Below are 12972 nucleotides of genomic sequence, written 5' to 3'. Positions count from 1 at the left end.
ATGAAGGCCACTGCCTTTGTCCGTTTACTGAAGATTATCTTGCCTTACATGTGTGCTTCTAGAGAGATGCTGAATCCTCTAGGATGCAGGGTGGTGCATTTGGCCCCATCATGTGCCCTCCTTTTCCTCAAGTACTTGAAATCTTTTTCAGGAGGTTAGTATGGTATAGGTGGATTAAGAGAACAGACAGAATAAATCTCAGTAGTTCTCTATTCCTGAAACACTGATTCTCTGATAGTAAGAAGTTTGTTTTGCTTGTTTTTAAAGAATTTAGCCAGTGAGCATGGTATAGATTGAGTCATAGACTTACCTGCAGCTGCATTCACCCTCACCTCCCTTTTCTACTCAGAAAAGGAGGACTTTCTCTGTTCTGTTCAAGTCTAATCTCTCCATCTGTACTTTTGAATGTAACTCCCCTTTTTTCTCCTAGATATGCTTTCAACAATTATTCTACCTCTTGTCTTTTTATTTTTATTTTATTTTTATTTATTTATTTTATTTTATTATTTTTTTTTTTTTGCGGTACGCGGGCCTCTCACTGTTGTGGCCTCTCCCGTAGCGGAGCACAGGCTCCAGACGCGCAGGCTCAGCGGCCATGGCTCACGGGCCCAGACGCTCCGCGGCATGTGGGATCTTCCCGGACTGGGGCACGAACCCGTGTGCCCTGCATCGGCAGGCGGACTCTCAACCACCGCACCACCAGGGAAGCCCACCTCTTGTCTTTTTAAAAACCTTTCCCGGGGTCTATATTTGCTTTGGGCTTTTACAGTATTGGAGAGACAATACATCCCCTTAACCCCTCTCCCCCCCCTTTTTTTAATTGGAGTATAATTGCTTTACAATGTTGTGCTAGTTTCTGGTGTACAATGAAGTGAATCAGCTATATGTATACATATATCTCCTCCCTCTCAGACCTCTCTCCACCCCCACCATCCCACCCATCTAGGTCATCACAGAGCACGGAGCTGAGCTCCCTGAGCTATACAGCTATCTATTTTACACATGGTAGTGTATTTATGTCAAACCTAATCTCCCAATTCATTTCACCCTCCCTTTCCCATTCTGGGTCCACACGTCTGTTCTCTACATTTCTATTCCTGCCCTGGAAATAGGTTCATCTGTACTATTTTTCTACTTATTTCACCTCTACACCCTTGCATTCACAGCCAGGAGCCTTTAAAGGAACAGTTTATAATCATGGCCTTCACTTTCATTCTGTCTGATGACTCCACTGAAATGGTTATGGCACAGGTCACTCGTGTCCCAATTTCTAAGTGAAGTGAACCCTCTTCAGTCTTTATTTGTCCTCCCTGTACTGTTAATGTCTTCCTTCTTGAAACTTCTTTCTTGGATTCTCAGCCACCACACTCCTGTTTTCTCTCCTACCTTTGGATCATTTCTTCTTAGTTACCTTTGCTAGTTTTTTTTTCTTTTCTCAGTAAATTTTGGTGCTCTCCAGATCCTTGACTGCTTCTTTCTTATCCTTCATGCTTTTACTGAATAAATCAACTAATTTCTGATTTCAACAACCCCTACGTGATGACCCCCAAGCCTCTGCCCTGAGTCTCAGAACTCTAAATCAGGCCATTTATTGGACTGCGCGAATCTCAAATTGAGTCTGTTGTAATCCCCCGCTCTCCTTTTTGTGCTCCTTGAGTGGCATCACTCATCTCCGTGCCAGACCCCAGGCAGCCATCTGAGACACTTTCGCCTACACAGCTCTCAAATCCATCACCTCGTTCACGGCCTTGATTCAGCTCCCTCTCATCTTGTTCTGTGAGCATTGCTACGCTATTCCAGCAAGGCCCGCAACTATCCTTCCTCACCCCTCCAAACTGTCTCCAAACTAAAGCCAAAATGATCTTTCTTATACACAAACATAGCCATATTTTGACCTTGTTTAAATCTGTGTAGGGGCCACGGGTGTCTGTCACAGGATGAGAATCTAGACTATAGAGTTTGGCATACAGGTTACTATGGCCCTTCCCACTTTTCCAGCCGAATGAACTGCTGTTTCCCAGGATTTCCCAAGCTCTGGGCCTGTACTCGCCTCGCAGCTTCAGCCAGGAGTACATTCCCATCAGCTTGGCATGCTCTGACTCGCTTTCCAAGACAATGCTCAAGGGTCATTTCTTCTATGAATCCTTTCTTAACCTTTCATACCTCCTACCCCACACACATTCTGTTGAAATTTTTATCGTGTCTGTACAGACCAATCTGAGTGATATGTTTAATATTGCTAATATCGCATATGTTTATCTCCCTCTGGTAGACTTAACAAGCCCCTTAAAGCAGAGACCAAGTTGATTTGGGTTTTGTGTCTCCACCACCTGGCACAGTACTTGACACAGAGCTTAAGAAATGATTTGGGGGCTAAATGAATGGATAATGAATGAGTAGATCCTGGAAGGCTGTGTGAAGTTCAGTTATTTCAACCAAATTTTGTAGCATGACCTTGCTTAGTAGAACTCTGAATTCCTGAATTCTCTCTCCAACCAGGGTTGTCAGATAAAATATAGGATGAAATATTTGGGACAAACTTAAACTAAAAAAGTATTCATTATTTATCTGGAAATTCAAATTTAACTGAGCATTTTTATTTGCCAAATCTGGCAACCCTACCACCAAGGCTGTTTTGACTTTTTTTTTTTTTAATAAATTTATTTATTTATTTATATTTTTAATTTTTGGCTGCATTGGGTCTTTGTTGCTGCTTGCGGGCTTTCTCTAGTTGCGGCGAGAGGGGGCTACTCTTTGTTGCAGTGCTCAGGCTTCTCATTGCGGTGGCTTCTCTTATTGAAGAGCACAGGCTCTAGGTGCACGGGCTTCAGCAGTTGTGGCTCGTGAGCTCTAGAGCACAGGCTCAGTAGTTGTGGCGCACGGGCTTAGTTTCTCCGCTGCATGTGGGATCTTCCCAGGCTCGAACCCATGTCCTCTGCATTGACAGGCGGACTCTCAACCACTGCGCCACCAGGAAAGTCCAGCTGTTTTGACTTTAAATCCCATATTAAATTGGATACACTGGTAGGTGGGCCTCAGAGTATTTGTTATGCTTAGTTTAATGAATAATTATTTGTTTCTCCTTCAACTGCGAAAACAGAAATGTTGGAATCAAGGAAATAGAACTTAGCTGAGCAGCCAAACAATGTGATTACTATGTTGATACGAACTATGGACGTTGTGAAGAATAGACTTTCACTTCTCTCTTTGCTCACTATTGATTTTCTTTGATGGGTTTTCCTCCCCCTTAGCTTGTGATCAGTCCTGTAAGAGTTGTGGCCCCAATAGTCCCAGATGTCTTACCTGTGCTGAGAAGACCATGTTGCATGATGGGAAATGCATTTCTGAATGTCCTGGTGGGTACTATGCTGATGCCACTGGCAAATGCCAAGGTAAGACATGGGTAATTGTTATCATCGTCGTCATCATCATAATCATCATCAAAAAAGTATTTAATACATGTTTGATTATAGATGGTGCTATATGCTGCTCATTTGGGAGTTTGTGTACATGATGGAAAAATGGCAAGTTAAAAGGAATATCTTTTCCTTATAGAACCTATGTGTATCTGGTACACATTAGATCTCCAGTGATCTCATCATTAGAGATCACTGGATCTTTTTGAAATGCCAAGAACATCTTTAAGATCTTTACACAATCCTTGTGTACTTGTAAACCATCACTAACTCAGGTTGTAGGTGTGACAGAATCATTCCATAGATGGCATTTATAAGCACATATATTGGCAACTACAGCACACCACAAAAATAAAATTAAAAAGTAAATCAAGTTTGGTAGATTATAAAGCTAAAGTGTGTACCTATTAAAAATTTGGTTTTATGTGCTATTTATATAGCATTTCTTTCAGATTTATACAACTTAAACTACGAAACATTCCCATTTGAGATGGGAACTTATTGCTGCCTAGGACACCTTGCTTGCCATTCTTCTCCAAAACAGACACACGTATTCTTACTTCCACCTGTTGGCAGGATATTTATACCTGTCCCACACCTTGTCTTATTAACCTCCTGTTTGTTTGCCAACCTCTTTACTTATACAGTGTTCATCCCTTTTCCTCAATATCCTGCCCTCAACGGTCTGATCCTGTCCCCACACTCCCCTCTCCCAGCTCCTGACCATGGTCCTCCAGAGCCTTCTTGCAGTATCTCACTCCTGTCCCTTAGGACAGCATGGTACCATCTGCCTCTTGGAGCCAGAGATGTCCCACTGTTACCAACCAGGACAAAAGCAGCAGAGACGCATGCCTGACATTGCCATACATAGTGGTCAGATTCTTTAATATAATTCTTACTTAGAATCCTAAAATGTCCAGTTGTAAGTGTCTTAAATGACCATTTAGTCCAACCTCTTGCCATACATATACCAAGGAAACTAGGCCTGGGGAGACCCAGACTTGGCTAAGGGCATAAGTTAGGGGATAGGCCAGTCAAAATCCCAGTGCTCCCAACATCCAGATCCATGAACTTTCCCCTCTTCCCTATGCACATGGGAGTTTTAGGTTCAGACAGACCTAGGGCTAAATCCCAGCTCTGCTACTAATTAACTCTGTGATCTTGGGTAAATTTTTTAACTCCCCAAGACCTCGGTTTTCTCATCTGTAAAATGGGGTTAATAATACCTACCTCATAATGTTGCTATGAAGGTTAAATACCTACCTCATAATGTTGCTATGAAGGTTATGTATAAAACACTTAATACAAACATACATAAAGGATAGCTAATAAATAATTGATAGAACATGGTGAAAGATGGATAAAGGGGCAATGTGGGCAGTTCTGGTGCTATAACCACCTTCTAACACATATATCTCTTGGTTTTGTGCAACAGCTGGAGGGGGATTGAGTGATAGATGAGAGGGCTTCCTAGCACATAAGGAACCTGGCCAAGAAGTAGGCACCCTAGTCACCTCGGTCCCATTGTGTTCCCCTCTTCCTCTCTTCCTCAGTTTGTCACAACTCGTGTGCCAGCTGCTCAGGACCCTCGGCCTCTCACTGTACAGCCTGCATCTACCCCCAGGCCCTGCGCCAAGGCCACTGTCTGCCCAACTGTGGGGAGGGCTTCTACCCTGACCACGGGATCTGCAAAGGTATCACTGGCGTCATCATCATTCTTGAGAGACTTTCCCATCACGAGGGCATAGATATGTTACTTTTCGGGGCAACTTTTCCTCTAGTGTATCATATATGGTTATGTATGCATTATATGCTTTTTTTTCATTACCAAGGGATAATCTGAAAAGTCACATTTGAATATTTGTGAAGACACTCAAAAGGGTATGATTTTTGTGGCCATTCTTGAGAGGAATGTCATTCCCTTTACCGTGGTACATTAAAACAACCCGACTCTTATTTCCTTCTTTTTCTGTTCTCTGACCATTGCTAATGTTTTTCTTAGTCTTCATTTTGTTTTTCCCTGAAGAACTTCTTTTTGTTAATGACACTGTTGAGCAAACTGAGAGTTACTAGCAATGCCTCTGGGTTAAGTAAAATGGAAACTCTTCAATAGCTGTTTGGCAAAAAGGCTTTGGGCTCATTGGGAGGACAGTCTCATTTGAGCCTTTTGAAACTAGAACGTTGGGAGCAAACACTTTAATTAAGTAAAGGTTAATTTATGTTAACTTATACGTAGGGCACCTTGGAAAAGAATGTGAGAATAGTTACGAGAAAAATATATTTAAAACAGGGATGCTGCAATAGATATTCTGAAAAAGAAAATTTAGAGAATCTTTTAAAGGACAGTAGAGTTCATTATATCAGAATGTGGGCAGGAGAGATTTCGAGTACTCTCTTTGGCTCTGATTTTCACCAGTAGTCAAGGAAAACCAGAAACTGTGATGGATTGTCAAATGCTTGCTGCTGCTCTAAAGGGGCCTCTTCCTTGTCTAGAAAAGCAGCCTTTCCTCACATAAATTCTAAGATAAATTTGTTGCCTGGACCCCTCTATAGTGAGTGATGGATGCCATAATGGACAGTAACACAAGTACCATTTTTGCACAAAATACAGTAACGGACCTTATAGGAATGCTTCTTAAAATTTCCCATGAAAACTGAGGCTGTAATGTTAAATCGTCATCCACTGTATGTGAATCTCTGGAGAACCAACCCAATATTGTCCAGTTTGCTTTTTTTTTCCCCCCATGATATAGTGTGGCAGCCCTTCCAGGACCTGAGAGATGTGACTAGCTAACATCACCCTCATTTGGCCTCTCACAGATATTGTTATTATCACCTTGGGCTTTGTATAGAACATTAGAAAAACAGTTTCCTGAAAAGATGTATCTGGTGTACTTTCTGAGTGATTTTGACTTAATTAGGGACTCCCCTCGGTTGCAACATCTATCTGATCCTCGGATTTTTCCTGCATTTTATTCCTCTTGGCAGGCTGTCATTCCTCTTGCCTGACTTGTGTGGGTCCAGAGAGCTCTCAGTGCACCCAGTGTAAGAAGCCAGAGGAAGGACTGCACATTGAGCAGCTCTCTGGGGCAAACATCACCTGTGGCGAGTGTCTGTCCCAGTGCAGAGCCCAGTTTTACTTGGAGAACACTGGGCTGTGTGAAGGTAAGTAAGCCTGATTTGAGGAAATGTTAGGTAGCTTCTGGGCTTACCTCTTGAGGGATCCTGTGAGGTGGGACCAAAGCCAGAAGATCTTGGCTTCCCATTACAGTGGCTCCTGGATGCTTGTGGATGGAGCAGAAGACCGACATGCAAAAGAGTGGCCCCCACTGATGTCCTCCTTCCCTTTGTGCATAATAGGTGATCTTAAAGAGCTAGTTGCTTTTACCCCACTGTCCCCAGAGTTACACTCTCAGAAATTCCTGGTGGGAATTCTTTCAGAGACAGTATGAGTAACCGAGACAGACCCAGAACTCATTGTAGAATTCCGTTTATTATTTGTACAATTTGCTACTCTTAATATGAATTGGTCTCTTCAGGGCAAAATCTGGACTTCTGTCAAAATTTAGAAGTGATTCCTGCCATCGTTTTGGCATATCATCTACAGAGAATTGATGCCATCCTGAATAATTTGACTCAGAACTGGGTCATCTATAAGTTGTTGAAGATGAGATGAACGGGAGATACATATAATTTCTGGGGAGGTAGGGGAGGCCCCCCTCTGCTCCTACAAGAACATTCCTTGTTGTTGGATGAAATTTTTAACTCTCAAGCTACTTGGAAAAAAATTCTACTTATATTTTTCATTGTAAACATATGTTCATTAAGGAAAATTTTGAATGTAGAAAAAAGTAAAAAAGTAGTCTGCCCACCATCTACCAGCTAAACCCAGTTGCCTTTACCATTTTTCTATAATACATCTGAGTCTTTTTTCCTGTACGCTTTGAGTTTTTAGCCCTCACACAAGCTTTTTGCCAGGATCAAAGGAGGTGCAGAGTGTGAAAGTGCTTGGTAAATTGTAAAGCCCCCATGATCACTTGGTATAAATTTCGGTCCATATACTCAGGTATTCACGAACATTATAAGGGTAACCCGCTGCTCCCTGGGATGCACCAGGCTCCAGGGGTTTTACATGGTGTCTAAAATTCGGGGAGGGTCTCTAGTCCCCAGACATGCTGGTCTCCGCCCATATATGCACTGCCCAAGCTTTCCATGGCCGCTTAAACTCTCGTGGTGCTGTTTCCACAGCCACTTACAAAATATGGGAATCTTTGTCACTAAGAGTCCCAATGCCTTCCCAAAGCACACACCACACAGCCTTCCCTTCTGATCCTAGGACAAATAGAGAAGAAATCTTCCCAGGTTACTCAGAGTGGTTAACCTCCTCCTATGATTTTGATCGCTTTCTTAAAAAATGAAAAATAGGGAATTTAGAGAGGGATCAGAAAAGAGAAACAAAAATAATGAACAATTTAAAAGTTAAATTGTTGGGCTTACCTGGTGGCGCAGTGGTTGAGAGTCCGCCTGCCGATGAAGGGGACGCGGGTTCATGCCCCGGTCCGGGAGGATCCCACATGCTGCGGAGCGGCTGGGCCCGTGAGCCATGGCCACTGAGCCTGCGCATCCAGAGCCTGTGCTCCGCAACGGGAGAGGCCACAACAGTGAGAGGCCCGCGTACCGCAAAAAAAAAAAAAAAAGTTAAATTGTTAATATAAATTAGAATAACCAGGGTTATTCAGGCAGAAAATAATATTCCTGTTGATTTGGTGCACACCATGATGCAGACACTGTGAGAAGTGCCTTGTTTTTTTTTTTCCACTAGGTCCTGATACCAGCCTTATGGGGTCAGTGAAGAAACTTAGGTTGGAAGAAGTTAAGGCCGTAACTTGCTCAGTGTCATGTAGCCAGTACAGAGTAGAGTCCAGTGGGGACCTGAGTCAGCCAGGCTCCAGTAGCCATGCACTACACCAGCGTGCTACTATAATATGGTCGCTGAAGGGGCAAAAGCACAGCATTACAATGCTGTAGGATTGAGACGTCTTAAATTTCAGAAAGCATCCTTGACCAAGGGGAATGTTCTGGGAATCCCTTTTACAGACACCTTTTAAAAAAGATTAGAATGTAATCCCTCTGGAATGATTTAATTATGGTCTCCTGTGAAAGGGCTAGATTGATCTCTTGAGGACCTTGTAGCCCCGAGATTTTATGCTAATTCACACAATATTGTTAGGTATCACACATATAGCTCTCTACTCACATTTACTACCAAATCCCATGCAATCTCTGCTAGGGAGATTGTTGTACTCAATTTATTAGTGATGAGAATGTGGTAGAAAGAGGTTAATTGAGTTGCCCAAGATTCCACTGGGAAACTGAGTGCAACCACCAGTTGTTACCAACCTTACCTGAGTGTTAAGTGTGTTGATTGATGTATTTCCTCTCACTCGTCCCGTATCTCTGGCAACCTTTCTGCCTTCCCACAGTCTGTTCCATTTCCAATTCTGCCGAAGCCTCGTCTCAGAACTCAGGCCTGGGAGCCCTGTGAGAATGCATTGAGCACGCCTTCTCACACACATGAGAAATACCCTCTCCTCTTTAAGGAACGTTTCAAAAGGTTGGAGTTTTTGTGTGTGCCACTGAGAGTTGATTTTTACAGACCTTTTCATCTCAAGTGCTTTTCTATAAAGAAGAAAAAAACCCAACTGTTTTCTGGAACTCTCCCTCTTCCTTTCTCTGAGACTGCAGCCCAGAGGGATTAGAATATTACCACAGCTAATGAAAGTGAGAGGCAGATGCATTACAGGAAGAAGCAATTTACTTTAGAATCTGAAAATTGTCAGAAGTCATTATAAAAGTTTCTACTCTGAGCTACATGACAAACCCAGGAATTATCTAGTGGAAGATGAAGCAAATTTACTCAAGATATTTGACTGAGATCCAAGTCTGTGATTGAAGGATGAAGAAATATAAAATTAACAAACAGTGACCAAAGAGAATATTGTTTATTATTAGCTGGAGAACAGTCTGTCTTTATTCATTCCTTCTACAAATGTTTCCTGAGTATCCCCTGGGTGCCAGGCATTTTCTAGGGACTTGGGGTGCCCTCGTGAATGAGTCAGATGAAATCCCTGCTCTCATGGAATTTATATTCTAGTGAGAGAAACGGAAAATAATAAATGAATAACAACAGCAGCAACGAAACCCATGACATACACTTGGCTAGTGGTCTGTACTATGAAATCCACATCAGGGAGGTGGGGAAGACAGAGGGGTGGGCTGAGGTAGGTAGGCTCCAAAGCAGAAGCACTTTGGTGAGATGGGGACAGAAACCTGCATGTGTTTTTCCTGCGTTTTTGGCTCACTCTCAGAAATGAACTTGGGTACTTCAGAAGATGGAGCTTTGACTTTATGCTGCTTTTATACACAGCCTCTGTGTTTTCAAAGTGTAGCTAGAATTGCTGGTACGAAATAAAATCTGTCACTAATTTTAGAAGATAATTTGGAGGTGTTTTCAGTAGTCCGCCAAAATTGTACATGTTTAAATATTAATCTTGAGTGTTAGCTGAAAGAAGGACTTCAGTATTTTTTTTTTTTTTTTTTTTTTTGCGGTACACGGGCCTCTCACCGCTGTGGCCTCTCCCGTTGCGGAGCACAGGCTCCAGACGCGCAGGCTCAGCGGCCATGGCTCACGGGCCCAGCCGCTCCGCAGCATGTGGGATCCTCCCAGACCGGGCATGAGCCCGTGTCCCCTGCATCGGCAGGCGGACTCTCAACCACTGAGCCACCAGGGAAGCTCCGGACTTCAGTAATCTTATCCAGAGTTCATCTCACCTGTTTAACTGATTACTCACTAGCATTGACAGATTCTAGTTTCTAAAACAAACAAAACCCCCAAGAAACACCTGTCAGTACCCTTGCACAAATAAAACAAAACAAATTAATAGAAACCAGGCCTTCCAAAACAAGATCAAGGACCATCTCTTACTTTTTCATTCATCTTCCCCACTAAGTTTCCATGCCTCTGGGAGCTGGTGTGAGTCTAAATGAGGTCTCCAGGGCAGGGCTGGGTAGGGACCCCTACACTGCCCAACTCAGGGGCACTATATTCTCACGGTAATTTATGTGACTGGTGACCTTCTGGAGTCATTTAGTGACTGGGCAGCCCAGGGTGGATGGACAGGAGGAAGGACCTGGGACTCCTGTCACTGGGAGGCCTCTCCTCTCTCCTACGGGTATTCTTAAGATCATGTCAGATTGCTCAACTCAATCTCAGGTTCTCCTTTTAAAAAATCCTGTATTTTTATTTGCTAAATGTGGGTAACCTAGTAATAGGTGTTTTTGGGTTTTTTTGTCTATATTTTTTCAGTTTCTGTAATATGTAAAATGCATGCAATGAGAAGAAATAAAAATTAGGATTTTTTAGAAGTTTATATAATCAAGAGATTATATAAAAGGGCAGAAGTTCTCCTTCCACTCTTGCTGAGGATTTTTTTTTTTTCATTTAAGGGATTCATCTATTTTGAAGACCCAGTTTTTGGTTGAGGTGTCTCTGTAGAGCACAACTTCTCATAGGAAACTCCTGAGAATCTTGTTAAGATGTGGATTCAGATTTCGTAGGTCTGGGGTGGGGTCTGAGCTTCCACGTTTATAAACATGTTCCAGCTGAGGCTGATACTCCTGGTCCACAGACCATAGTTTGAGTAAGCAAAGTCTCTAACTAAAGAAGGAGGGCTTCCCTGGTGGTGCAGTGGTTGAGAGTCCGCCTGCCGATGCAGGGGACACGGGTTCGTGCCCCGGTCTGGGAGGATTCCACATGCTGCGGAGCGGCTGGGCCCGTGAGCCATGGCCGCTGAGCCTGCGCATCCGGAGCCTGTGCTCCGCAACGGGAGAGGCCACAACAGTGAGAGGCCCACGTACTGCAAAAAAAAAAAAAAAAAAAAAAAAAAGAAGGATAACTACACCACTTTATCATATCACTGGTGTAACTTCTTTCTAACGATAGCAGTTATCCTAATTTTTGCTTCTCATTGCATGCATTTTACATATTACAGAAACTTAAAAAATATAGACAAAAAAACCAAAAACATCTATTACTAGGTTTCCCAGATTTAGCAAATACAAATACAGGATTTTTAAAAAATCTGATGTAAAATTCAATGCTAAAAATTTTGAAAGCCTCCATCAAATTACTTTAAAGGAAAAGATTGATTGCCAAAATCAGCCCAAGAAGACATAGAAAGCCTGAGTAAATCAAAAGTCACACATAAAATGGAAAAGGTTGACAAAGAACTTCCTCAGAAAGAGGACTAAGCTTAGACAGTTTAATGTGTGAGTTATTAAAACCATCTAAAACCCAAATAAATAAATCTTATAAGATTATAAAATCCCAGAGCATAGAAAAAGATAGTATATTTTAGAATACACTTGTTTTTTGGTCCAGCATAACACTAATGCCAAAATTAGAGCATTAGAAAGAAAAAACTATAGATTCTAGATAAAATTCCTTTAAAAAGATCAAATTGAATTCAGAACTATGTTAAAAGTTTTAATGTTTATATAAGGTTATTTTAGTACTGTATAGATCAGCTCATATTGAGATATTAGATCATTTATCATGTCAAAATGTCAAAGGAGAAAAAATATCACGGCTATTCTCTGAAAATCTAACTAGATCCACAATTGATTCTTTTTTTTAAATCATGATCTATTCTTCATATAAGGAAAAGCCTCTTAGTAAATCAGGAAGATGATTATATAAAAAATATAGGATTAGGAAATAAAAATATTTAGCACATAAAAAAATGAAATGTTTAGTATACCCAAGTATTACCTGAGATATTCTAAAATATTTTTCACTCTTTATCTGAAATTCAAATTTAACTAGGTGTCCTTTATTTTATCTGTAAATCCTACCTATAACCCTTCTATCTTCTATCTCTTTTAAACTTTTGATATAGATTCTTACAGTTATTTACACACACACACACACACACACACACATATATATATATCACTTTATTGTTTATAAAATTCCATACAACCAAGAATTTGATTGGAAATCACATGTGTTTATATTTACTTCCATTTTATAGATGAAGTAAGTTAGGCTTAGAATGAACCAACTAAAGAATAGTTTAACAGTGGGGGATCGTGGGCTCTAATAGAGGACATGGTTGCTTAGGAAATATTTCCTTCTTTCCAAGCCTATCCTTTGTTCTTCATTTTGCCCTAGAGCTTTACAATTTAATTTCAGGCCAGGCCATCTCAATTAATGGTCCAGCTCAATCACCATGTCAGCAACTGGGCAGTGGTGGAGCAGCATGGGATATGAACATAGTTGGGATGATTGGACTACCCACATAAATTGCCCCGATTCTGTGGCAAATTAATGATGGATTTTTTCAATTCCCATACAGTTCAGCAAGAGGGTTCAAGATAATATAATTTTGAGGAAATTACAAGTTCTATTTTAAAAATGAACTCTGGGGGGCTTCCCTGGGCGCAGTGGTGTTGAGAGTCCGCCTGCCAATGCAGGGGACACGGGTTCGGGCCCCGG

The 12972-nt window shown here is 41.7% G+C and overlaps 1 protein-coding gene across 1 annotated transcript in view; it reads left to right on the top strand.

Annotated features, from left to right (window-relative positions):
• The window catches only part of FRAS1 (Fraser extracellular matrix complex subunit 1), a 452432-nt gene that overhangs the window by 236686 nt on the left and 202774 nt on the right, over positions 1–12972 (top strand). The window contains exons 16-18 of the mRNA XM_007455407.1: positions 3252–3392; positions 4970–5110; positions 6405–6581. Of these exons, the coding sequence (XP_007455469.1) occupies positions 3252–3392; positions 4970–5110; positions 6405–6581 (459 nt within the window). The remainder of the gene's footprint in view (positions 1–3251; positions 3393–4969; positions 5111–6404; positions 6582–12972) is intronic.

The sequence above is a fragment of the Lipotes vexillifer genome, unplaced genomic scaffold, assembly GCF_000442215.2.
Source record: "Lipotes vexillifer unplaced genomic scaffold, Lipotes_vexillifer_v1.1 scaffold749, whole genome shotgun sequence".
Taxonomy (NCBI): Eukaryota; Metazoa; Chordata; class Mammalia; order Artiodactyla; family Lipotidae; genus Lipotes; species Lipotes vexillifer.
The sequence above is the reverse complement of the archived record's forward strand: the minus strand, read 5'-3'. Positions and strand labels throughout refer to the sequence as shown.